Source organism: Aethalodelphis obliquidens, unplaced genomic scaffold, assembly GCF_003676395.1.
Source record: "Aethalodelphis obliquidens isolate GAN/ISIS:26980383/991018 unplaced genomic scaffold, ASM367639v1 scaffold41, whole genome shotgun sequence".
NCBI classification, from domain to species: Eukaryota; Metazoa; Chordata; class Mammalia; order Artiodactyla; family Delphinidae; genus Aethalodelphis; species Aethalodelphis obliquidens.
The window spans coordinates 9,716,767-9,741,801 of record NW_020837985.1 but is presented as its reverse complement, the minus strand read 5'-3'; the positions used below and the strand labels follow the sequence as shown (position 1 = coordinate 9,741,801).

The following is a 25,035-nucleotide window of genomic DNA, read 5'->3' as shown; positions in this document are numbered from 1 at the left end:
ACAAGCGAGTTGAGGCCTGACTTTGCACCTGGCTGTGATGCTAGGAGCTACAGGTAGGGAAGGGAAGGGGCCGGGTAGGCTACCTGTCCTAAGGAACTCACACAGGGGGCTGAAGGAGGCCTGCCCGGGCCCGCGCAGGGGGTAGCGGGAGACCCCGACTTCATCCCTGGCTTCTGAAGGAGCCCCTGTGAAATGTAAAGTCTTTTCCCTCTGAGCACGAACGGTGGCGTTGCCAGAGCCCCGGGCTTCTGGAAGTCTCCCTGCGCTGTGTAGGCGAGGTGTCCCACGGCCAGGGTCTCGGGACCACGAACACGCTGAGTTAGCAAGGCCGACAGACCTTGGCTTTTCATGCCTCCTGCTTCCAAGCTGGCAGCTGCCCAGCAATGTTCACAAATATAAAACCGACTTTGTTTTCAGAATGTTCTGGAGCCTGGACTCCAAAGGCTGCATAAAGGCATTCTTGTGGGGCTGGTTATCTGCTGGGGAAAATCGTGCCGGGGCCCCAGACCCGAGCGTCCCAGGGGATCTGCCCACGGAATGCCATGTACGGCGGCGCAGGGCTGGGGGCCGGGTGGCCCCTGCTCTGTCGCCCGCTGACCTCTGAGAGGTGTGTCACAAAGAGAGCTCTTCTGGGTTCGGGGAGCTGGATCTTCAGAGGAGCCCTGGGCTGGAAGTTCAGAGACTTGCATTCTCTCTGTGGCTGTTAACATCTGCGGGGAGCTTGGGGCGAGGTCCCCATCCTGGAAAGGAGCAGCGTGAGGGCCGAGGTCAGGCGGCTTTTCACCAAGTACCCGGCGCGGAAGGTCTGGGTCTGTGACCTGAGGGTCCCTGGCCTCCTCCTGTCACTTACTTCTTCACCCTGTCTCGTCGGCCTCTGCCTGCAGCACGGAACCCTCATTCTGGACTCTCTGTGCCTCACCCCGGTACTGGTGGGCGCTTCGTTCTCCCAGTTTGATTATTCATCCGTAACAAGAAACGTTTATGCCACCAGGTCCTTGATTAGGCACCCAGGTGTGCGCTCAGTAACTGTCACTGCCCAAGCCTCGCTCCCCAGGGAGTCGATTATGGTGGCATTTCCGCCGCCCGAGCTCTGCTCAGCTTAGCTCTTTGGGTTCTTCTGCACTTGCTTGGGCGTCAGAGCCAAGGAGGACCTCTTCTGCCGCACCCCGATCTCTGCCCCCACTCCGGCCCTCCCCACCCCTGCTCTCCCACCCCTGCTCTGGCTCATGCAGTGCTTTTTGCCTCGAAAGTCCTTTTTCTTTCAAAATCCTCCTGAGTGGTCAGTGTCACCTTGGCGTGAGGTGTTCCCTGCCCCCTGCCCCTCTTCCCCCCAGCATGGAGCAGAGTGCCCTGGACAGAGCTGGACACGGGGGCGTCTGCGTGGCCGCCCCTCTGTTGGGGCCCCTCTCGTTTGAGGAGGAAGAAGGAGGAAGCTAGTGCCATGCCTGCCTGTGGCAGGCCTCCGCGACCTTCTGCCCCCTTTCGGTCGTCAAGCTGGGGCTGCCTGACTTTGGGCTCGGCGATGTGGGTCTCCTTCTAAAATGCAGGGAGAAACGTCCTCGGTGTGGTGGGTGGTCTTGGACTGGGTGTGAGGGCCTGGTTTTGAGTGTAGATGCGTCCGTAAGCCTCAGTTTCCCATCCTAGGAAATCTACTCCCCTGGGTCCCCAAGAGTGGGATGGGATGGGGCGGTGGGTAGGACGTAGGAGCTGCTGGGCTGTGCAAGTGAAGGCTTGCTCCCTGGCCTCAGATTTGCTCCTTTCTGAAAACATGTCCCAGCAGGAAGCGCTAACCTCCTGGTCTCTGTCCCTTTGTAGGCAGGTGACAGCAGGGACATGTCTCGGGAGCTGCAGGACGTGGACCTCGCTGAGGTGAAGCCTTTGGTGGAGAAAGGAGAGGTGAGTGGAGATGCCCCTGGCTAACCCCATCCCGTGCCCACTCGTACACAGGCATACGTGTGTGCACAATGGGAACACGCATGCATGTACACTGCCACGTGTGTATACATGCACACACACGCACATGCCCACTGCTTCCTGGTTTCCACAGGTCACCTTGTTCAGGGATGCAAAGGGACAAGAAGTACCAGTTCAAGTCCCAGCTTGGCTCCCGAGTGCTAAGGCACTGTGGCCAGGCCTCTCACCCACCACTGGCTTTTCTGCCCTCTCCTCACTGATCTCATTTGTGAAGTAAGGACATTGAACCAGAGTTCCTCTAATCACCTCCACCTCTGGCATCCTGTGGTTCTAAAACCTGCAGCATGAAGCCGGTTGTCCATCGACTCTGTCTGCCCCATAGCTTAGAGGTTAAGGCCACATACACTGGGACCGGACTCTCTATGTTCAGATCCTGCCTGTGACACCCTGCAGCTTTGTGACCACCGGCAAATCCTTCAACCTCTTTGTGCTCCAGGCCCCCGACTTTAAAAAACAGTGACACTAGGACTTATGTCATGGGGCCAGGGTGAGGATAGAGTGGGTTAATTCATGTGGAGCCGTTAGAACCCTGTCCGCCCTGAAGGGGACCAGCTTTGCTCATGAGCTTTTGTTGCTACAATCATTACCATCTTTTTGGGCAAACCTTTCAGGTCGACAAGGCCTCCCTGTTGGAAACAGAAGCCCCTGCCCTACAGCCCAGCCTGGCATGATCCATCCTGGACCGGCTGTGGATGGATGTGAAAAGGCTTTTCATTTACATAGTTGACGCTGTATTTTTAAACTATGTTCATGTCCCGGTTCTCACGGAGCCTCTTAGCGGCCGGTGATGAGACACCTTTTTTTAGAATGTAAAGCTCAGGTTCAAAAGTGCAGTTACTCTGAGGTCAACTCAATGCTTTTGAAAGTAATAATTAGCACGCATGAGGCACGTCCTGGGTGCCTGTCTCTGGGCCAGTCACACTTCATGGATTTTCTCCTGCTAAACGGAAGGATAAGGCTGTGGTTGATAAGAAACTAGGTTCATTGATTGTTCCCATTTTACAGAAGAGGAAGCTGAGTCTCCAGGAGGTTAATTTGTCCTCTTGGGTCGGTCACATGGTTACAAAATGTGGGGCTTGGAGCCAAGCTCAGGCCAGCTGCCGCTGGAATGGGCTTATGACTCTGCTAGTGGCTGCTCTGTTTTAGGTCCATTAGTTCATGGACTTTTCATTATGAAAGTGGGAGGCAACTTTCTATTTCCCATTATATAGATGAGGAAACTGGTCTTGTTGGGAAGGGAATTGCCCAAGTTCATTTGGATAGGTGACACAGCTAGTATTAGAAGCCAGGCCAGGCGAAGCTGCAGAATGCTTGAGATCATTCCCATGCTAGGGGTCTGCAAACATCTGCTATAAAGGGCCAGATGGTAATATCTTAGGCTTTGAGGACCACATGGTCTCTGTTGTAACTACTCAGTTTTAGAGTTACGGCATGAAAGCAGCCCTAGACAATATGTAAGCAAATGGGCTTGCTGTGTTCCAATAAAACTTTATTTACAAAAAAAAAGGTGGAGGAATGGGGAGGGCCATAGTTTGCCAACTATAATACTATTCACTATTCATGCTGCAAATCCATTTCCTCTTCTGTCTGAATCTTTGACACCGTATTGAAAAGCAAACATACAAGAAAAAAAACAACCCCTAGGTGATACAGATACATATCAACATATTCTTATCCCTTTTGAAAAACCATATGAAATAGTATACCATGCTTTGCTTTATTTATTTAACCACTTACGATGGAGAGCTTTCCAACGTCAGTCCATAGAGCACTTGCTTCTCTCTTTCCAGTGTCACAGTGTTCCACCACATTTATTTGACCAGTGCCCTGTATGTGGACACTGGGGTCCACATTGCCATTACCAACAGTGCTGCAGGATGTTCATACACTCGTTGGATCTTACATGTACATCATTTCATACACATGCAGGTGCAGCTCTAAGGTAAACTCCCCAAGTGGCATCGCTGAGTGCAAGGGTAAATGCATTTTTAAACACAGCATTTATATATTTTAGGCAGCACAGTGCTACCCTTGGAAAATTTTACTTCTCAAACAAACGTCTAAAAGATTATCAACTCCAGGTTACATGTCAGCCTGTCTCTAAGTAGATATTGACCCTTTCTTTCAAGGTTTAGATGGAAGTAAACCTTCCAATTCCTTAGATTGACTCAGCAAAGCGTTTTTAATTAGGTTTGCTGTTGGGAAGTTCTTCCTGATGTCTGTCCTCAATCTCGATGACCTCTGCACTCTTGTTAACATATTGAAGGTTAGAGTTGTTCAGAATAGCTTTTCTACTCCCTCCTAGCAACACACACACACACACACACACACACACACACACACACACGAAGTATTTTTGGCCACATTTGCTTCCACCTGAATTTATCAAACTCCCTAATGTTCTGAACCCCAGCCCCAGGGGGTGTGAAGCTATTTTAATCTCTCTCAGCAGGCGGCTGTTACAATCTTATCTTCCAACCCCTGGCTGTCCCAAGGGGTCCTCCTTCCCCTTCCGTCACCTCTTTTGCCTTTTGCTCTGCTGAGCTGTTTTCTTTCATGGTGGGTAGTGGTGGGTCTAGCTGGGCCTCCGCTTTCAGGGGGTGTTTGAACTCCACCTCTGAGCTGAGAGGAAAGCATGCCAGTAACATCTCTTGGAAACTTTGGCCCAGGGTGGCTCCAGCTTCAACTCTGAGCTGTACTTTCACTGCTACCCAGGGGACAAGGGCCCCTTTCCTGTCTTCCTGGGCTTGGCCTGCCAGTGTCAGCTCTGGTGAAAGATGGAATTTGGGCTGGACACTCAGAATTGTTGGATTGAGGGAAATGCTCTGTTCTCCTCTTCCACCCATGAGAGATTGGACTTTAATCTAGATGATAGGCTGTCGTGGAAGAAATTTAAAGGCAGTAACATGGTCAGGTTTGAGATTTAAAAGTATAGCACATAGGTGGAGACAGAGAGATCAGTTAATAGGCAATTACAGTCCTGTATCTCTCAAGCTTGTGGTCAGCTTAGACCTTCAGATCTTTTTTCACTAAGACTGCAGTCAAAAAGGAATCCATCTACTGTGTCTACTTTTCTGCTGGACTGCTATTCTTTGAGATGAAAAGTCTCTCTCTGTAAGGCATTAGAGAGGCCCCACAGAGGACATAGGGTAGATATAACAGACTCAGGGCATGGAGAGGTCCGTGTGTTCTGACATTATTTCTCTGCTCCGGGAAACTGATGAAACTGACCATGTCTCTTGTCTTTCCACAGACCATCACTGGCCTCCTGCAAGAGTTTGATGTTCAGGCAAGTAGAAGACGTGGCTTCCCTTCCCCCTTTCCTACTCTGTCTTCTCTCTTTTCCTCTTTCTTCCGTTGGTTAGATCAGTGTTCAGATGTTAGGGGTAAGGGGAGAGAAGGAAGTGGCCTCAGCTGATTCCCCACACTCAGCTTCTCTCCCCGGAGAGAAGCGCATTTGAGTTCTGGCCAAGGGCGTAGGAGCCAGTTACCCCCTGTGAAAGCAGGACAGATATCCAGCCCCCTTCAACCCTGCAGAGCTGGGCAGAGCTGTGGGGCGTGTGTGGAGGGAATGGCAAGACACTGAGTGGGCTTGGGACCCTGCGATGGGAGGGAATGGAGGAAGCAGAGGCTTGACGTTCTTGGCTGTGCCTGGGAAAGTGAAACCAGCCTTCTCTGTGGTTTTCTGGCTCCATCTCTGCTCCAGGTTGACATGAGAGCTAGGTGGGAGGTGCATCTGAAGGTCTGTCCAAGAACAAGTTTTGGGGAGAGTGGGTTGGCCTCTCATGGCCCAGGGGCAGGTCAGAACCTCAGGAACTGTAAATCCTGGACTCATTATCCCAAAGCTGCATGGGCCCCATGCCGTGCCAGGTGCTGGGGGTGGAGCCGGAAGCCTGAGCACATCCGGGTCCTGTGGGCTTCCCGGAAAAGACAGGACCGAAGAGAGACCAGATGCAGGCCGTCACGCTCACCTGGACCTCTGCCTGTACATCACACAGGTGCCCGGGCTTCCGGCCCATTCTGAGCCCTGAGTCTCCATCATACCTTTCACCCCCTTCCCCCCCAAATAGCTCACTCATCCTCCTGAACCTCGTATTTCAACGATCGGCCCACCATCCACCAGAGGCTGGGAATCTTGGCATTGTCTTTGGAAGGAAGGGGAAAGAGGGAAAGGGGTTGGAAACGTCGGCTGGGGTGAAATCAGGGAGGTGAATGTGCGAAGATCACACTCAAGGTGTGTGGGCCTTAGTGCACTTATGCGTCATCCTGGCTATACCTGGAGACCCCCCTGACCCGTGCCCGTGGAACCCACGGGGTGTGTCCGAGGTGTTGGTTTCTGTCCGGCCGTTTGTTCTCTGAGGCCAACACATCCTACTGTGTAACACTGACTTGTTCAGAGCACACTTATTACACCACCACTGTGCACCAGGCCCTGGACATCCAGACCTGTGACACCTGAACTCTGCAGGGGACGCCCCACTGAACCCCAGCAGCGCTGTGCAGTCGAGATTGCTGTCTCCATTCTTAAAGCTGGGGAAACAGGCTCAGAGGTTAAGCGTGCCTGGCCCTCAGTTGCGCGGCTAGACAGTGCCCGGTGTGATTTGACCATGAAACCTGCTTTTACAGCCTCCTAGCAGCGTCTGTGTCAGGGCCAGAGCAGGCAGCCTGAGCAAGGGTTAGCAGCCGTCACGTGCCCTTTACTTAAGAGCGGTGCTGGCTTGGCTTGAAGGCGACTCCGTGAGCTGGCAGGGATGCCGCCTGCCCGAGGGAGGTCCTTCCAGCCTTCCCTCTCGCCTCCCTCGCTGTCAGTGGGCGTCTGGGGCAGTCTGCAGGGACAGCTCGGGCTGGGACAGGTCATTTCCACCCCAGGGGTTTGTGATTAAATGCAGCTGAGCCTGGAGATGCCCTCTCACCCCCCGGGAGCAGCTCTCTGACTCATCAGCCCTGGGTTTATAGCATCACTGCTGTCCCAGCCTCTCGGTGCATCTGCAGTGGATGAACTCAGATCAGGGCTGGCATCTCCCCATTTTATGAATGAAGAAACTGAGCCACCCAGACAGTGAAACTTGCCACAGTCAGGCCACAGCTGAGATGTCATGGCATCTTGGACAAAAGCATCTTTTTTTCCCCCTTTTTTGAGTCAGGCCAACGGGATTTAATTCTAGCTGACCCTTTCAAGGTGTGTGCCCTTGAACAAGTTACTCAGCTCTTCTGAGCCTCCCTTACCCTCCATCTGTAAATTTAATGAAACAGTAAGAATGACTGATTTTGAGCCCTTACTGTGTGCCAGGCACTGTTCTAGGCAGGCCGCCTTTACTTTAATTTAATTTAATTAAGTGCGCGCATTTACTCTTTGCAAGAGCCCTGGGTGTGGGTTCTGGTATCGCCTTATTGCAGGTGAGTGGTACCCCAGGTCATGCAGACTTGGCCCTCCCGACTTCCAGGCCCCTCCCCATCTCTCCCGGCTGTAACTCAGACACCAGTGCCGTTCACAGCGGCGCTTACTGCTTAGAAAGCAGAGGCCACACTCTCTGCAAGAATGCAGGTCATAGGCATGGATGGACATGTGGAAGCGACCCTTAGACTCCAGGTCTGGGAACCCCCTGAGCCACCAGCTCCCCCCTGCACATGTCCCCGGGGGTGGGAGGAAACGTGGTCAGACCTCCAGGCACACTTTCTCCTCTGGGGTCACTGCTGGTGGGGGCTCAGCGGGGTGGTGTTGACTGAGCCTGCAGCCCTACTAGAGCTTTGTGCAGAGGAACAGAGAGGGACCTGGGATGGGTAGGACTAGGGCAGCTCCCTGGGTCCAAGACTGAGAGGAGGCAGGGCTATGAGTAGCTCAGGCCCAGGACAATGGCTAGTCACTCAGCCCCACCCATCGCCGACCGACCATGTCTGGTTTGTTCATCCCACTGTGACTCAGACTGTCAACTCCCTGCACCTTCTAGGCCATCAAAGGTTGGGGGACCCGAACCCACCACTTCACTGGCTGTATCGGCACCCAGAATACAGACCTCAGTCTTCAAGGAGCGCTTGGTCTCATGGGACATGGCCTCTGGTTCTACTCTGTTATACTTGTTTAAGAAGAAGAGAGTCAGGGTTCGGAAGCCACTTGCCTGAGGTCCCCTGCAGTGACAGGAAGGTGGCACCAGACCCCGGGCCTTGCCTCTTCCAGCCCTGAGAGCTTCTCGTTCTGCCCACGCCTGATGAGGCTGGTTTAATGGTGCTTCCTGCGAGCCAGGCCGTGTGCTAAGGGCTTCCCGGCCAATATCTCATTTAACTCCTCAACAACAGCATAAGCAGAGATACCGTTATCTTCATCGTTCATATGGGGAAACTGAGGCCGGAGGCTGGGACTGGGTATCCCACCCAGGTCTGTCGGAGCGGGAAGGAAGCCCGTGCTCTTACTGTGCCGTTCACGGGCCGAGGTCTCTGCCTCTCCCGTCCCCGGGCCAGAGCTCCCCCCGCTGGTCTCTTGTCTCACAGGACACTGGGTACATAGGGGTGCTCTGGGAAAGTGGGAGGTGAATAGGTTGTCTCCAGGGGTCCCAGGTTTGGCTCACCCAGCCCCTCAGTTTACACCTGGGGAAACTGAAGGACAGAGAAAGAGGGGAATCGTTTGTCCAGGCTTGTGAGGTGCGGGCAGCTGAGGGTGATGACATCTGATCCTCTGTCTGGTCGTTTCCCACCCTCCTGAGAACAGGGAGAGACGAGTGACAGGGCAGTAGAGCTACAAAGATGCAGCAGCTGTGGCAGCCGCGGCCCTGGCTGTTCGATGGGCTCTGGGGGCTGTGAAGCTTGAGTGGCAGCCCCAGGGGCTGGCTGATCATTCGGGGCTGGGCTGGGCGGGGCTCCGGGCAGGGAGACTAACGTACTTTCTCTGTCACTGAAATGTCAGCTCTCGGTCCCGCTCCCGCCACCGAAGCAGCCATCCCCTCTGTGGTTTCGTCTTCCTGCAGCAGCCTTTTGATGTCCCTCCTCCCCAAGGTCAAGGCCACAGATTCAACCAGACTCGAGAGCCGGGTTTGCCCTTTCTTGGCTGTTTGACCCAGAGCAAGATGCTTCACCTCCCTTCAGCCTCAGTTTCCTCATCTGTGAAATGGGGAAATTCGCTCCAGCCTTGTGTAGAGAGGACAGTGACAGAGGGGAGCCCTGATGTGATGTTTCCCAATCAGTATTGGTCCAATAACACACCTGCTCTACCAACTGTATCATGAAGTTCTTCCAATTTTTATTTTTGTGTGTGTGGTGAAACACATACAACATAAAGTTGACCATCCTAACCATTTTTAAGTGTCCACACTCCAGTGGCATGAAGTACATTCATAATACAGTGCAACCATTCCTTCCATCCATCTCAGCACTCTTTCTTTTCTAAAAAAATTTTTTAAATTAATTTTTTTATTGAAGTATAGTTGATTTACAAAATTGCATTAATTTCTGCTGCACAGCAAAGAGACTCAGTTACACAAGTTTATACACTCCTTTATTATATTCTTTTCCATTATGGTTTATCCCGGGATATTGAATAGAGTTCCCTGTGCCCTACAGTAGGACCTTGGTGTTTATCCATTCTATATGTAATAGTTTATATCTACTAACCCCAAACTCCCAGTCCATCCCTCCCCCACCCCCTTCCCATTGGCAACCTCCAGAACTCTTTCCATCTGGCAAAACTGTAACTCTGTCCCCATGAAACACTAATTCCCCATTCCCCTCCACCCAGCCTCTGGCAACCATCATTCTACTTTCCGTTTCTAAGAATTTAATTACTCTAAGTAGCTCACGTAAGTGGCATCACACAGTGTTCGTCCTTTTGTGATTGGCTTCTTTCACCTAATGTCACGTGAGAGAAGTTTCATCCAGGCTGTAGCCTGTGTCAGAATGTCTTTCCTTTTGAAGGCTGAATAATACTCCTCTATATGTCTAGACCGAATTTTAATTATCCTTTCATCTACCAGTGGACACTTGGGTTGCTTCCACCCTTCTGCTGCTATGAATAGCACTGCTGTGATCATGGGTGTGCAACACCTGTCCAAGACTCTGCTTTTAGTCCTTTTGGGTGTGTACCCAAAGTGGAATTGTTGGGTCCTATGGTTATTGTAGATTGCTAAAATTTTGGTCATTCAAGAAACCTGGAAAACGTAGTTTATCTCTTCTCTGTGAAGATAATTCCTCGCTTCTGTGTCACTCTTGACGGCTTGCCAAGCACTGTTATGTGCTCCCTTCTCCGGGCACAGGTAGTAGCAAGAGCAGGGGACAGGAGTTTGGGCCCTGCGCAGGCGAACTTGAAGGTGGCTAAGGCTGGAGTGGGCGGGCTGCCACGTCCTCAACGTCAGCAGAGTGGCAACCTGAAGACCACAGAGGTTAGCCTCGGCGAGGGGCTGGGGAGGCAGGAGACGGCTCATCAACATCGTGCCCCAGCCTGGGCTGAGCCAGTGAGTCCCAGAGCTGTCCTGGGAGGTGGATGCATTTTCCCAATTGTGCATTCCTTTGTTCCTAGAACAAATGCCTGCTCTGTGTCTGGCATTGTCTTAGGTGCTGGGAACACTGGAGTGAGCCTGACAGGCAGTGAGCCCTCTTTCTAGGGGCTTCAGTTCTAAGCGAATAGCTCAGCACCATTCCCCGTGTGTTGCCCGGTTTTGCTTTCCCACTGCTCACAACGAACTGTCTTCATCTGACAGATGGAGAGCCTGAGCGCAGAGAGGTTCAGTCGCTTGCCTGAGGTCACGGGGTGGGAGAGGGGTAGGGCTAGGATTGCACCCAGCCTCCTGACTCCCTAGAAGGGGGAGGCAACACACATGAAGGATTCAGCAAAATGACAACCCCAGCTACTGTAGGGGCTTGGAAGACGATGGTGCAGGTTGATGAGATGGGGCAGGTTAAGGGGTCGGGAAAGGCTTTTGGAGGAGGTGACATTGGACTGAGACCTGAGTGATTTGTGAAGTCATATGACAGGAGAAGATTAGGGACCGATCACCCATGCAGAGGCATTGGCACATGGAGAGGTCCCTCTGGCTTGGATTCTGAGTCCTCGAAGGGCGAAGTGTATTCTTCCTGGAAGCTGTTATCTTACAAATGAATCACAATATTTGAGCTGCATCCGCGTGCCGAGCGACACTTTGTCAAGGTCGTTTCCAAAAAGATCTTTGGATAAAACTATATTCATTTAGGTTTGGCTACTAGATCTTGTTGACTCATGATATCTGTGAAGGTTTCCCAGATTTCCAGCAGTCTCTAAAATCGTGGGCGTGGGTCGCTGAAGGATGTCCTTCAGAGGATGCCGTGCACCGTGCTGGCTGACGTTCTCTGGGTCACGGGGCCGGGAGCAGAGACTGACAGCACCTTGGTCAGCGGTGGCTGCAGAGCGTACCAGCACGGAGACTCTCCCACCCACCCTAACCTTGGATTCACGCGGGAGCTCCTGCAAAACGACAGTCTCCTGCCTGCTGTGGGCTTCAGCTTCTCTGATGAGCCAGGCGGGGGCCCAGGCTTTCCCAGGGGCTTTTGTTGAATCTTTTGGGACTTTGTACCCTCATGCCTTCTTGACAGATGAGGAAACTGAGGCTTTCCCATGGCCAGCGACTGTGCAGGGGCCGCATCGAACCCAACTCTGCCCCAGATCAGCTCTCTCAACCACGACGTGTACTGCAGTGCTAGTAGGTCACCTTTGCAATTTCTGTCAGAAAGGATCTGGCCAGGCAGATAATCTGAACCGTGCTATGGTGGGTTTATGTTCAAGCCCTTGAGGGGGAGCTGCTGTAAGGACCCGAGAACTGACATCCTCAACGGCCGCCCACTTTCATCTGTTCATTTAGTTGGTCCTTACGGCTCATGGAATCAGGGCCCTGTCCGGGCAGTGCTTTGGGAGTTGAGTTTAAGGAGGCTGAGCTGCCTCACCGTGTGTGTCCAAAAGCAGCCAATGTTATTTTTCGAGGAGTATTTGGTACTTCAGCATTTTGACTAAATCGGGCAGACTCGTTTCCTTTCCCAAAGTGGTCGAGAATTTTTTTTTTTTTTTTTTTTTTTTTTGCATGAATCAAAATACACATTGTTAGCCCAGAGGTCCTCAGTGAGAAGCAGCTCCAGATCTGCTGTTTTAGGAGACAGCTTAGCTGCCAGAGCAGATGGCGTCTCGGCCTTATCTCTTCTGGCCTGACGTCACCTTAGGATGGGCAGCTCCTGAGACCCTACTTTGTCCCCCCTTGGAGAGGCTCTGGAGCCCTCAGAGCACAGAGCTGGGTGGGCGGTTGGCCTGAGGTGCTGGGGCTGCAGGAAGGAAGTGGTTTGATCTGACTCTGCAGAGAAGGTTCTGGCATCAGACTAGGCAGTTGTGTTTGCAAATCTGATGAGTGGGGAAAGTGAGAGTATTTTGGGTTCTGGTTTATTTTCTTTGGCTAGAATTCTAGAATCCAAGAATATCAGAGCTGGCAGATGCTTTATTATCCACCCCTACCCCTTCTGCTCCAGGTGGGGAGCCACTTGGTGGAAGGCCACTGAGGGGAGGGAAGAGGTGGGAAGGGAACAAATGGGTATTTGCGTGCCCACCCGTTGTCTCAGGGCTTCCCTGCCAAGGTGGGAAATGATACTCTCCTTAGCAGATGAGAGACCAGTTTGGAGATGTTAAGAAACTCGTCAAAGGGTACTATTGAGATAGTCCTAAGTTTGGTCCATCTGACTGTTAGATACATACTAAACCGTGGGAGTCGTAAGAGCTGGTGTATCTTGAGCGTCAGCTGTTTGTCAGAAACTGTGCTGCCCTCTTTTCCTGCATCATCTCATTTAATTCTCAAAACAACCCTTTAAAAGGTTTTGTTGCCAACCGCGCTGAAGAGACGGGGGTTTAAGGGACTTGCCCAGTGTCACACGATGATGAGATAGATGGCAACGCTTGACTCAGTGCGGAGCCAAAGGCCATATAACTGGGGTGGGGGGGGGAGGGCAGCGTGGGAACAGCAGAGTCCACTGCTCGTCACTCCCCGCTCAGGGCTGGGTAACTTCCTTTGGCCCCAAATCTCCTCTCCTGGTGCTATTTCTAATTCCTTCCACCTGGATCTTTAGTTATTTGGATGGTTTGATTTGATTCAGTTTCCATGGGAATCTGTGTTTGTGTGCTCACCAGGGATCTCCGGGCAATGAGCTGATGTTACCCACAGGCCCTCTGGGTGGAGGGGACAGAGGGGGCCGGGGCAGGAGGGGCAGTGGGCCGGAGGGTCTCCTGGGGTCTGGCTCCTGCTCTGGAGCTCCCAGTCTGGTGGAGCTGGGCCGGAGGGGACGTCTGATCCCCATCGTGTGGGTGCTGACTTTTTTTTCCCGTCTCTTGGAAGCAGATCAGCTCACAGGGAAAATGGAAATGGTGACCTTCTGCGCATTTCTTTCTCGGCACACGATTGCTTCTTGTCCTCCTGCCCCCTGACTGAAGGTGGGAAGACCTCGGAGTCTTGGAAATCCTCAACCCATTTCCCATCCCCGCCTGCCCCCAGCCTCACTTCTGGGAAAGCCGTTGGGACTTAGAGCGAACTCCGAGTGACAGATGGCAGCGGCACGCATCTGGGTCAGTGCCAAGGGAGGCTTTGCCTCTTCTGCCCTCCTCTGTGGGCTTCCTGGGAATGCCCTCCTGGTGGAAGGGACAGAGCACCTCGCCCGACAGCGTCCCCATGATGGGGCTCCGATGGGCTTCCCAGGTCGGTCCAGCCCAGGCCACCAGGCTGACCTAGTATAGACGCGCATTTCCTGGTGTTGCAAAATAGATACAGTGGACAGAAGCGGGTTCAGGTCAGCTTTCCCTCTGCTAGCCCTGCGTTCTTGGGTAGTCACCTGACTTCCTGGGGGCTTAGTCTTCTACCCTGTAAAAATGGGGGTAGTAGCACTGTCCCCAGGGTGTCACGATTGTGACGTAAACACAGCATCAGACTCAGCACACAGGCGTCCTTTGCCTCCCTCTGCTCCGGGGATGGCCCTGCTTCCACTCTTCCGCTTTTCCCTAATCCAGGAGAGACTTTCCTCCTGATTCTTTCTTGCTTGGAGAATCGCCGTCGTCACGTGGGTTCCAGCTTCCCGCTGTACTCCCAGGCTGGTACCCTTTCCCCCGCTACAGATCATTTCCTGACTCTAACTCTTCTGTTTCTCCATGTGATGGCAGCATTAAAGAAAGCTGAGAAACGGAGGGAGCTTGGCCCCTTTGAGATCTTCTTCTCTTCTAGGTGTCCCAGGGGGCCAGGTATCAGGACTCAGAGGCCCGAGGGCCTGTCCAGAATCTTAACTCTGTTACCTGCAGCTGTGTAGCTTTGGGGGCTAGGCTTCAGCCCCGGAGGCTGGCTTTTGCCATCTGTGAAATGTCTGTCCTGAGAGCACCGGGGCCAGACCTGGCTTTATGGTGTTTGTCCGGTAAGGGGACGGCTGCCCTTCTGTGCAAATACGATTGTGCGCCTGCCACACACGTACCGTCCCCTGTCAGTCTTCATAATCCATGTGCTCCTTACTGAATGGTCAGGACGAGACCAGTGGCTCAGCCAGGCCTCCCCTCCCCCACTGCGGGCACAGGAGATGGACCAGGAAGATGGGGGGAGGGGTTATTGCACATAAAGCTGGTGATGGGGCAAGCCCCTGGCCTTTTCTCTGGAGCCTCTGTTCTCATGCTTTGCCTTGCTTGCCTCAGCAAGCCTTGCCTTAATGCTACGTCTGATGAGCCTAAATTAGCTTTCTTTGCCTGCTGTTGCAAAGGGCGCCCTCTGCCCTCAGGTTGTGGCTTGCTAGACCGAGGGGAGGGGCGGCCCAGCGCGCCAGCTGACTTAGAGCCTGGGTAAGTGTGTCATCCTCTTAGAGTCCAAAGCGTTCAGCGTCTCCCTAGGGCCTGCTGGGCAGGCGGATTATGGAGGGAGGTGCAGCAGCTGGTCTCAGAGCTCTCCTAGATCATCCAACCAGTTGCCTTAAACCCTGGGGACTAGTCCCTGTGGCTTCACAGTAATCGTCTCTGGGGTCGGCATCTGTAACAGCCAGCATGGAGGGAAACGCTGCGATTTCCAAAACACTTTCCGGTCCCTACTAAAAGTCTTGGGAGCATCTCCACAAGCAGAAGGCTTTGTTACTGACCTCAGTTTACAGCTGAGGGGAGGAATTCTCAGAGAAGTCTGGTAACTTGGCCAAGGTCCCATGGTGGGTGTATCGTTAGAATTAATATCACCCAACAAACAGTGCCCTAAACAAGGAAATGGTTGATATTTTCGCTGACCCAGAAGGCCTGGTACAGCAGGCTGTGAATATCACCCAGTCTCAGACTCCTTTCAGCTTCCTGCTCTGCCACCCTGGGCGTGTAGCTTTGTCCTCATGCTCATAAGATGGCTGCTGAATCCCTGGGCATCTCATCCATGTTCCAGGTAGTAAGCAGGTGGAAGGGTGAAAAAGAAAAATTAAAAGGCCAAGTTTGAGTCTTTAAAAGAATTCTCCTCAGAGCTGCAGCAAATTCTGCTGACATCTCATTGGCCCGAACTGAATCTTCTGACCATCCTTGGCTACAAGGGAGATGTGGAAGGAGAGAATTTCATCAGGCACATTGCTGGGAATTTTGTCGTAAAGAAGAGGACAACGAATGTCTGGGAGGCCCAGCGACATAGTCTGCCATAGCTCACGAAGCTCTCAAGCCAGAATTGGCAGCCAAAGAGCTGAAATCTTTGAGGACCACTTGGTGGTAGGTTCTGTTTTCACCACCTGCCAGCTTACAGGCAGTGTAGACAGTAGGCATCGGTGCCATTTCACAGCTTACCAGCTTACAGGTGGCGTAGACTGTGTAAATCTCTAAGCACCTTCTCCAGGGCAGAGCAAGCCTTTCTCCCTGGGAATCTGCAGTCAGGCTGGGGAGATGGCTAAGAACCAGATACGTGCCATTGTGGTAAATGCTACAAGGAAGAGGACAAGAACCATGTGTCCTGTGTACAGTGGGTGGCAGGAGGGGCCACCCCGAGGAAGTGACGTTTGTGCCGAGGCTGTTCCAAGTCAGACACGCCTACTGTACATGCCTGCAGTTTGGGGGCAGATGTGTATTTGGCGAGTGTGGGAGGAGCAGGTGTTATTTCTCTGTTCTATGTACCAGCGTATCCCAGCACCTGCCCCGTGGATTACTGGGTTTTGGAGATGCTGGGGAGATAAAAAACAATCTATAGCACGTCAATGGGGACCTGACTTCCTGCGTCCCTCTTTAGAGAGTCACTGTGCACGTTGCATGTTAAAAGTTTTCTTTCTTCACGGGGCACCTGGCACAGAGTGTTAAAACGGAGACAGCAAAGAGCACAGGCTTTGGACTTGGACGGCCTCGGGTTCAGATCCTGCCGCACTGCTCCAGCTGTGTGACCTTGAGCAAATTCCCCTCAGTTTCCTCATCTGAAGTGCGGACAGGTGTTACTCAGTGGGGTTGTTGTGTGGGTTCAACGGGAGAGTGGATGTGAAATCCTCAGAGCAGGGCCGGATACAATGATAATTGCCGTCACACTGCCCTCCCCTCTGCACCCTGAGAGAGTGGCTTTCTAGACCCTTCCAGAGGAGGTGAGAGGAAACTCCAGGCCGCCTGGCCTTCCCTTTCTTGCATGCCCCTGGCTGGATCAGACCCCTGTGAGCCCGGACTCCTGAGATCTGGCTCTGAACTTGGAAGAGCTGAGGATGGCGGTCTGGGTGGTGGACGGGTTCTGTGAGTGTTTCCAGCCACTGTTCTAGCCAGACAGGGTACCCCTGAGGAGCCCTGAGACAGGCTTTCCCCTATCAGCACAGGGAGTGGACCACGCAGCTCTGGGTCCCTCGGTGCCCTCTCTTTGGGAGAACGTGGGGGACACGGGTGGGTTCCTCCCTCCAGGACACTGGGTGATTCATCCCCACGGAGACAGAAGGGCAGAATGTTCCTTTGGGACTGCAGAGGACAAAGGGACGTGTCTGTGAGAGTTTTAATTCCTCCATCCAGTCTCAGACCCAGCCTTCTTGGTTTGGGCCAGTGGAGAGAGAGGCCCAGGGCCAGCTGAGGACCTTGTGCGTGTGCGCGGGTGACTTAAGGAGTGGGTCTCAGGCATGGGGAAGGTCACACTTGCCTTCCCTCCTCTTCCCCACGTGGGCAGGTGGACACAGAACTCAGAGGAGGGCTGATGGGGGCCAACACCCGCATGAGGGCCCAGCAGACGTGGGTTGTAATCCTGGTTCACACTACAAGCTGTGTGCTCTTGGCCGGGGGCTGGGTCACCTCGATTTCTTCATCTGGAAAATGGGTTCGCTCAGCTCACCTGACTCTTGGTGGGCACTTAGCGAATATTATCCCTGTATCTCGGCGACCTTGCCACACCTGTACACCTACACCAGGCCACTTCCAGCTTCTGAGACTGGGTTCTTTATCCTTCCAGATAAGGATAACCACAGCTGATGCCTCTTCCGAGGCACAGGCTGAAGTCTGCAGTGGTGTGAGGCCGTGGGCCACGGTCACAGCACTTCTGTGGTGCCTCGTGGGGGTGAGGCGTTAGTGCTCCGTGGGGCTTGTGCCAATCCTGGGAGACTTCACACCAGTCCTGGGAATTCTGTGGGGAGAGAACTTGCCGACACCCTCACAGCCAATTAGGGGACAGAGTGGAGCCTGAACCCAAAATAGATTAATCGACTCCCTAGAGAAGCTCTGTTTACCATGATCATGCGAGTGTCAGGTCTTTATCCAGCAGATCCTGAGCTGTGCCAGGGCCCGAGGATGTCATAGTAAACAGGACAGAGGCAGCCTCTTCCTTCTTGGACACATTAGCTCTGGTCCCACGGCTTTATCATTTTAAGGCCTTCAAAGAGATCAATCAGCATCTGTTACCCATTCCCACCCCTGGGGGCTGCTAGACACATCCTGGGTGCCAGCCAGGGCCGGACGCCCCACACTTGCCCCCAAGGTGGGGCTCAGGCGCATCATTACCCCCCTGCCCCCATGTCCCGAGCAGCCCCGTCTCGCCGGCGACTGCATCCCTCACCAGGCTTATCTCCTCTGCTGAGGAACCCGGGGTGGTCAGCTCCCTCCCGTCTTACAGATGGGGCTCCGGGGGCTCAGAGGGCTTGGGGAAGGCAGAGCCTGGATTTGAACCCTGATGCCCCAGGCTGGTGGGGACATTGCCCATCCTGGCCTATTTTTAGAGGGCGCCTTGTGGGTCAGCTGAGGAGACAATAGAGAATGCGGTCCCCACAGTGAACCATTGTTCCCACGGTGGCTTCGGGGCCAGGGCTCCGCCCAGCAGATGATCTGTCGTCCCCCCTGGGGGCTGGACCATTGCCCCACCGTTTGCGGATTTTTCCAGCGTTTGTATAGGCAGGAGTGAGCAGGCACTCGGAGGAAGAGAGAGAGGGCTGGGGAGACGGGGGCCTCTGTGCTTTGGTTGGGGGGATAAGGCAGGTAGCCCAGGAGGACCCCTGTGCTGGGGATGGGCCTGGGCACTGAGCACTCACCCTTCCCCCTGAGGTTCCATTGTTCTTCCCATTTCGCAGAAGCACGACGGCCACCTGGGAGATGCTTCAGGGGTCTTCAGAGCGGATGCCTGGAAGCCCCAGCATCTCTCAGCTGGGATGGAGAAGGGAGAGGGGTTTTGTTCAAAGCTCAGATACTGAGTTTTCCTGCTCTCAAGGCGGAACCTGAGAATTGGGGTGTATTTATTTTTGAGCCGAGTTCTTCAGATTGGCAACCATTGACCTCAACGGATGGCGGGGTGCTTCCTTGGTCCCCCTTTCCCCTTTTGTCTCTGCTTCTCAGAGTGGCTTCTCTGGCCAGAGAGAGCTGCCACCCGAAGCCCAGTGCTCCCACGACCAAACTAGGAGCTTTCCCCCAACCGCAGTGAGACGCGCGCTGGGTGTCTGCAGGCTGTAATTCCAGCCACACCGTGACTGCGGGTCCCACATGACAGGCTCGTCTGTCTGTCTCTCCCCAGGAGCAGGACATCGAGACTTTGCATGGCTCCATTCACGTCACACTGTGTGGGACCCCCAAGGGGAACCGACCCGTCATCCTCACCTACCACGACATTGGCATGAACCGTAAGTTCCGAGGAGCCGCGTGTCCTGGGCGAGCGGGTGTCTGCCAGGGTTGGAGGAGAGGACAGCTAGGAAGGGCGGCTGGCAGGGAGTCTGCCTCATCCTCTTTTGCCGGGACTTCCTGGAGCTGTTCTGGGGAGAACTCTTGCCACAGACTGGACGAGCCCGGAATGCACTGCCTGGGCGCTGGGAGATGCTGGGGACTCAGGAGGCCTCCACCATCAGTCTGTGTGACAGTGACTGCCTTTAATGAAGGTCTACGGTGGTTTTTAGTGTTTTCACAGGATTGTGCAAGCTTCAGCACGATCCATTTTAGAACATTTTTATTATTCTGAAAAGAAGTTCTGTCCTCTTATCTATCGCCCCCCAGTCTCCCATACCCCCCAGCCCCGGGCCACCACTAGTCTACTTTCTGTCTCTAAGATCTGCCCATTCTGGGCATATTTTGTGAATGGAATCACACAACGTGTGGTCTTTCGTGACTGGCTTCTTTCGTCATGTTTGCAAGGTACGTCCGCATTGTGCCACGTATCAGTACTTTATCCTCTTTTGCTGAATGATATTCCATTGTACGGATACACCGCGTTCTGTGTGTCTGTCCTCGTTTAATGGGCATTTGGATTTCCCACCTCTCGACTCTTCTGAATACCGCTGCTATGGATGTTTAGATCGCGAATTCTTAAGATGACCAGGAAGTGTTCCCAAATGTGGGTTTTTCACAAATGGGGCTGGAACAAGATCTACTTAGTATGGCAGTTACACAGAACAGAAACGCTTCTGTGATGATTCAGAGGCGCTTGTGGCCCTTCCTGGTCCAGCGCGTATTACGAGCTGGATGCTTGCTCGATTTTTGATTAACAGATGGACTGAATGACATTGTTTTTCCAACAGCTTATTAATACCTCGAGGCTACGAAGGATGTCAGTCACTGAAAACCATTTTTCTCCTTCACTCTCACTTCTCTTTTCTCTCTCTTTTCCCCCCATATGCCCCCTTGTAACCATCATGTACCAGATCCGATGCTGGGTACTTTGATATATACCACCTTATTCCACCGACTCTGATGAGGATACGGAATTGCATTCGGCGGTGTTACTCCTCCATTGTTAGAGTACAGTGAGCGCTGTAACAACAGACCCAAGGCCTCTGTGGCTTAACGTGATATATGTTTAGTTCTCACTCATGTAACAACTCAGTGGACATTCTGTGGGACACCTTCCATGTGGTGATTCAGGGACCCAGGCTCTTTCTAGCTGTGACTCCACCGTCCCCTGGAGCCTCTGAGGCTCCTGTTGGCTCCTCCACACCTGGCAGTCACGAAAGAAAGAGGAGAGAAACCTAGAGGATTGGGTGGCAGGTGTTATGAGGAAATGGGGAGCCTCACATGCTATTGGCTAGAATCTGATCACACGACTGCCTCTGATTGCAAGGGAGGCTGGGAAACGTAGTCCAGAAGTGTGTCCTGGAAGAAAAGGGAAGTGTTTCGGTGAGCAGCTGGCCGTCTTTGCCTCAGCGATTAGGAGGGTCGTCCAAGCCCACGTAAGAGTGGTCCTCCTTGTTTGAACATCCTGTGTGCCCTGGCCAGTATCCCTGAGGTGAGGGTTTAGGACACCTAGAGAGAAAGAGAGTGTCAGTGGGGCAACCCCACCTCATACGAGGACCATCACGGCCACGACTGTTGGGGGAAGAAGCAGGAGCTGGAATGGGATCCCCTCCCAGCGCTGCCTGGAAGGTTATGTCATCCACCAGCATAGGCAGGAGAGTTTACTGACCGTCTCCACTTCCACACCCACTCCCTTGCCTCATGACTTATTCTTGCCTTTTATCACCAGAGGAAAGTGGGAAAGAAAATGTAGCCATTCTTTCTTGAAAGTTCCTTCCCCCTGCTGTGTAGGCATGAAACCAACAGAATGAATACAGACTTTATTCTCTCCTAACTTCTTCCTCTTCTCTCTCCCGTGCCTGTTCTCCAGACAAAACCTGCTATAACCCCCTCTTCAACTCCGAGGACATGCAGGAGATCACCCAGCACTTTGCTGTCTGCCACGTGGACGCCCCCGGCCAGCAGGACAGTGCGGCATCCTTCCCCACGGGGTAAGAGGAGGGAGCCTCGGGCCCCAGGACAGGGAAAGGAAAGCCCTGCAGGGTGGGAACAGGTGGTGGGAGGAGTCAGGCATTAGTCAGGCTTTTAAGGTTTCTTTTTTAATTGTAATACAATATATATAAGCTAAATTTTACTGTTTTTAACCATTTGTAAGTGTATGGTTCACTGACATTAAATACATTCACATTGTGTTGTAGCCATCACCACCATTATCTCCAGGACCTTTTAATTAGCCTAAACTGAACCCCCATAACCATCAATCAATAGCTCCCCGACCTTCACCCCTCCAGACACCCTGTCCCCACCCCACCACAGCAGCCCAGCTAGATGGGCTTTTTACTAGGGGTACATGGCCCAGACAGGACTAAAGTGGAAGAGGGTCTTGACAAGAAGAAATAGTTAGGAGAAAGATCTAGAAGGTTGGGAAGAAAAATAGAGACCATAATTGGAAATGATATTGATGAAGTACGTCCTGTGGGCCAGACTTAATCATCTTTATTTACAAATGTCATTTGTATTTAATCCTTACATGGCTGGTGCTGGTAGCTCCATTCTCTAGATGGAAAAACTGAGGCATGGAGGGGTTAACTGCTTGGCTCAAGCTTGCGCAGCTGGTTTAATTGCGGGGGCGGGTGTCGGGTTTGAGCCCAGTCTGCTGGCTCTAAGACTCCAACTCTCTTTGGAACATCAGACTGCCTTGGTCCCGGGTGTCTACACTGCCTGCTCCTCCCCAGTGCGTGGCTGATGTGGACTTTCAGCTCTCGTTGTGAGGCTGGGGGCAAGCTTACCGAGGGCACTGGACAGTCAGGGTCACATGGGGGTGGCAGACCTCTCGGAGGCCCCTCACCGTGCTGCGGTTCAGCGAAGGTGGGACCAGGTTCTTGGGTTTAAAGTCTGTCGAAGAGGCCTTCTCGGCAGCACAAAGAGGTCTTTTTTGTTAGTGTTCTGAATCATCCTTAATCATTAATCTTTATCAGAGAGGAAGGGAAGGGATGCCCAGACGTACGTTAAAAGAGTTCAAAGCTTCTTAATACAGCAGCAGATTAAGCGTCTGTCAGCATATCCATCTTTGTTTGGACAAATTGTTTGAAAGACTTGGGGTGACCCAGTGACTCTCAGCTCCCCACGGGGAGATTTTAAAACTATTCTGAAACCTGGGCCCTGCTCGCAGGAATTTTCATTCACTTGACCTGGAGGCCAAGGTGCAGGGTATTTGTTCCCCTAAGTTACCAGGCGATTCCAGCGTGTGGCTGGTGGGACCCACTGTCTGGGCGGGGCCCGGCGTGGTCAGGGGTCTCCTAGGCCCTCCGGGGTGCACGCCCCTCATCCTGAGGCTAAGACGGCAAAGCAGGGATAGGGGCCCCTGGCCGGGTCACTCCCGGCTCTGGAGTCAGCTTTCTACACATGGGGCCTCGTGGGTAGAATCCTGTCGCCTGCTGGCTGTGTACCCACCCCCCAAGAGCAGTGAGGAAAGAAGCTGTGGAGTTAGGTGTCTCCCCAACTCTCACCGTTTGGGGGCTGCTGGCTCCAAACCAAGCCGTGGCCATTTCAGAAAGACAACGGCTTCGTCGATGTGTAGCCCCGCCAACCGGGGCCTTCCTGGCTCTCTCCCTTTTGCACATGCTGGTCCCCCAGCCTAGAATGTTTCCTACACCCTTCAGTCCTCAAGCTCCTCCCAACCCACGTCCCCTTCAATGGCACGTCTTCCACGAAGCCCTCCGCTTGGTCAGAACAGATCTCGCTGCTTCAGCCTCCCGCTCTCAGCACCTTCCCCTCCCCGGTGGTCCCCACTGTCATGAGTTACGCGTATTTGTTTCTGCTGACTTGCCCCCCGGCTCCTGCACGGGACCGTGTCTGCTCTGCTCACGTGGGTTCCCGTTGCCTCGCCAGGAGCCTGGCATGAGAAAGGCCCAACAGCTCCTCTGTTGAAGGGACTCCCTCCTGCCTGCCTGAGCCCCGAAGTCGGCGTTGTGGAATGCCTTCTAGTGGGCGTCACCCCCCCTCCCCCCAGCACCTAGACCGAGTGGGTCTCGTGAGGCATCTTGACGGCTCCCCCAGGGACCTGCCTCCAGGATCACGGGGCATTCGGAGGAGCTGGCTCCTAACACAGCGTGCCGTGTGGACTCACTTTCCATAAAACGGGCCAGACTCCCTGATGACAGCCAAGACCTTGGTGACAAGGACAAATCTTTGAGGTCCTTCCAGGAAGATGGGAAAGAAAATGTGTGGGAACTCTGGCGAGGGTTGTAGGCACCTGGCCGGGCAAAGGCTCTAGGGCTTCCTTCTGGAAATTCGAGGGAGGTGAGCATACACTTGCTTCTGGGGAGGCAGAGGGCACAGCATGTGCAAAGGCTAAGAGGAGAGCCAGTCTAGAAATGGTAGGTAATCTGGAAGGAGAACCTGCTGGCCGAGAAGGATCCAGCCTGGGAGGCGGCCTCTGCTGTCCCCATTGGAAAGGTGGGCACAGTGGGAACAGGAGACCCTTTCCAGGCCCTGCTAAGGAGGGGATGATGGGAAACTTGTTTCCTGCCAAGGGGAAGCCCTCGCCTTCATGTACAGACCCAGGCAGCCTGCAGGCTCCCTGGTCACCCAGTGTGAGTCCTCCCCACTGGCACCCTCCTCCCTACCTGCTGTCATGGGCCAGTTTTGAACAGAGAGGAGCTCCCCCAGCCCTCTGTTAACAGGAGGAGGGGTCCCGGAAGGTGTGCGAGTCGAGGCATCCCTGTGCCTTAAAATCGCCCTGGGTATCCGTTTCCCGAAGCCACTGTGTCCAGCCAATCAGGGTGGCTTGCCTTCTCTGCCTTGTCTCCCAGGCTTCTTCTCAAGCATCTCTTGGGGAGAGGAGATGAGAGGGAGGGGCTTCCCCAAGGTCAGGAGGGCTTCATGGGAGGGCTGCCAGGAGGCCTCCTTTGGGAAGGTAAGTGAGTACATGGGCCTTGAAATCCTGAGAGCTCCAAATCCCTGCTTGTCTGTGAAGCCAAGTCACTTATCTCTTAGCCTTAATGATATTTACAATCTTTATATGAGGGAAATCATAGCAACCTCATAGACTAGTTGTAAAGATTAAATGAGCTTACAGTGCTCATCAAACGCTTGTTGTGGGACCTGGAACATAGGAAGTGGTTTGTAAAGGGTCACTTTACAAAGTAAAAGGCGGGGGAATTGGCCTGGAGAGCATCCTTGCTCAGAGGAGCAGGCTGTGTACACGGTGGGGTGCTCGGGATGGGGGCCACGGGAGGGGACTAGACTGGGGAGTCTGGGCGCACGGGGCGGTTTGTTGCACGGTCTCCGCCTATCAAGTGTGTTTTCGTTTGCACTGTTCATTTCCGCTGAGGTCCCGGCTTTTGTTAACTGCCTCTGCATGGCCTCTCCCAAGGTACGTGTACCCCTCCATGGACCAGCTGGCGGAAATGCTGCCCGGAGTCCTTCACCAGTTTGGGTAAGAGTGAGGGATCCACTCCCCCACCAGCTTGCAGAGAAGGGTGATCTCTAGCTTCTGCCTCTCCTGGGGTCTTGATCTGGCCCCAGCACTGAAATCTAGGTTAATGCTTAAAGATCAGGGAAGAAATCAGCTTGTTATACTCTGCAGACACTGTTTTTTCGTGCAGTCTCTTTACTCCCATCTGCCTCTTGCAAGTTGGGCTTTTCTCCTTGAGTCAAAATCCATCACCCGATGACAGCCACTCCACCCATCCTTTCCTAGCCTCTCTTCTTTTATTGCTTTCTCTTTCCCATGGAACATTCTGGAATAGGGTTGCCTGAACCCTTAACGTCTCCCTCCAGGCCTTTATTTCTTCAGGGCTCAAGGAAACCTCTTAGCGGAGCCTTTTGTACGATGAGAACACCTCCATGTTCTTGCCCAATTCATTTTCATTCCAAGTTTTAGAATCCAAAATAAAGCTGGAGAGCGGGAAGAAGCAGTTTGGTAAATA

The 25,035-nt window shown here is 53.3% G+C and overlaps 1 protein-coding gene across 1 annotated transcript in view; it reads left to right on the top strand.

Annotated features, from left to right (window-relative positions):
* Window positions 1-25,035, top strand: part of NDRG1 (N-myc downstream regulated 1) — a 54,724-nt gene that overhangs the window by 10,419 nt on the left and 19,270 nt on the right. Inside the window, exons 2-6 of the mRNA XM_027132522.1 lie at window positions 1,816-1,896; window positions 5,228-5,263; window positions 18,897-19,002; window positions 20,973-21,093; window positions 24,480-24,542. Of these exons, the coding sequence (XP_026988323.1) occupies window positions 1,834-1,896; window positions 5,228-5,263; window positions 18,897-19,002; window positions 20,973-21,093; window positions 24,480-24,542 (389 nt within the window). The 5' untranslated portion in view covers window positions 1,816-1,833. The remainder of the gene's footprint in view (window positions 1-1,815; window positions 1,897-5,227; window positions 5,264-18,896; window positions 19,003-20,972; window positions 21,094-24,479; window positions 24,543-25,035) is intronic.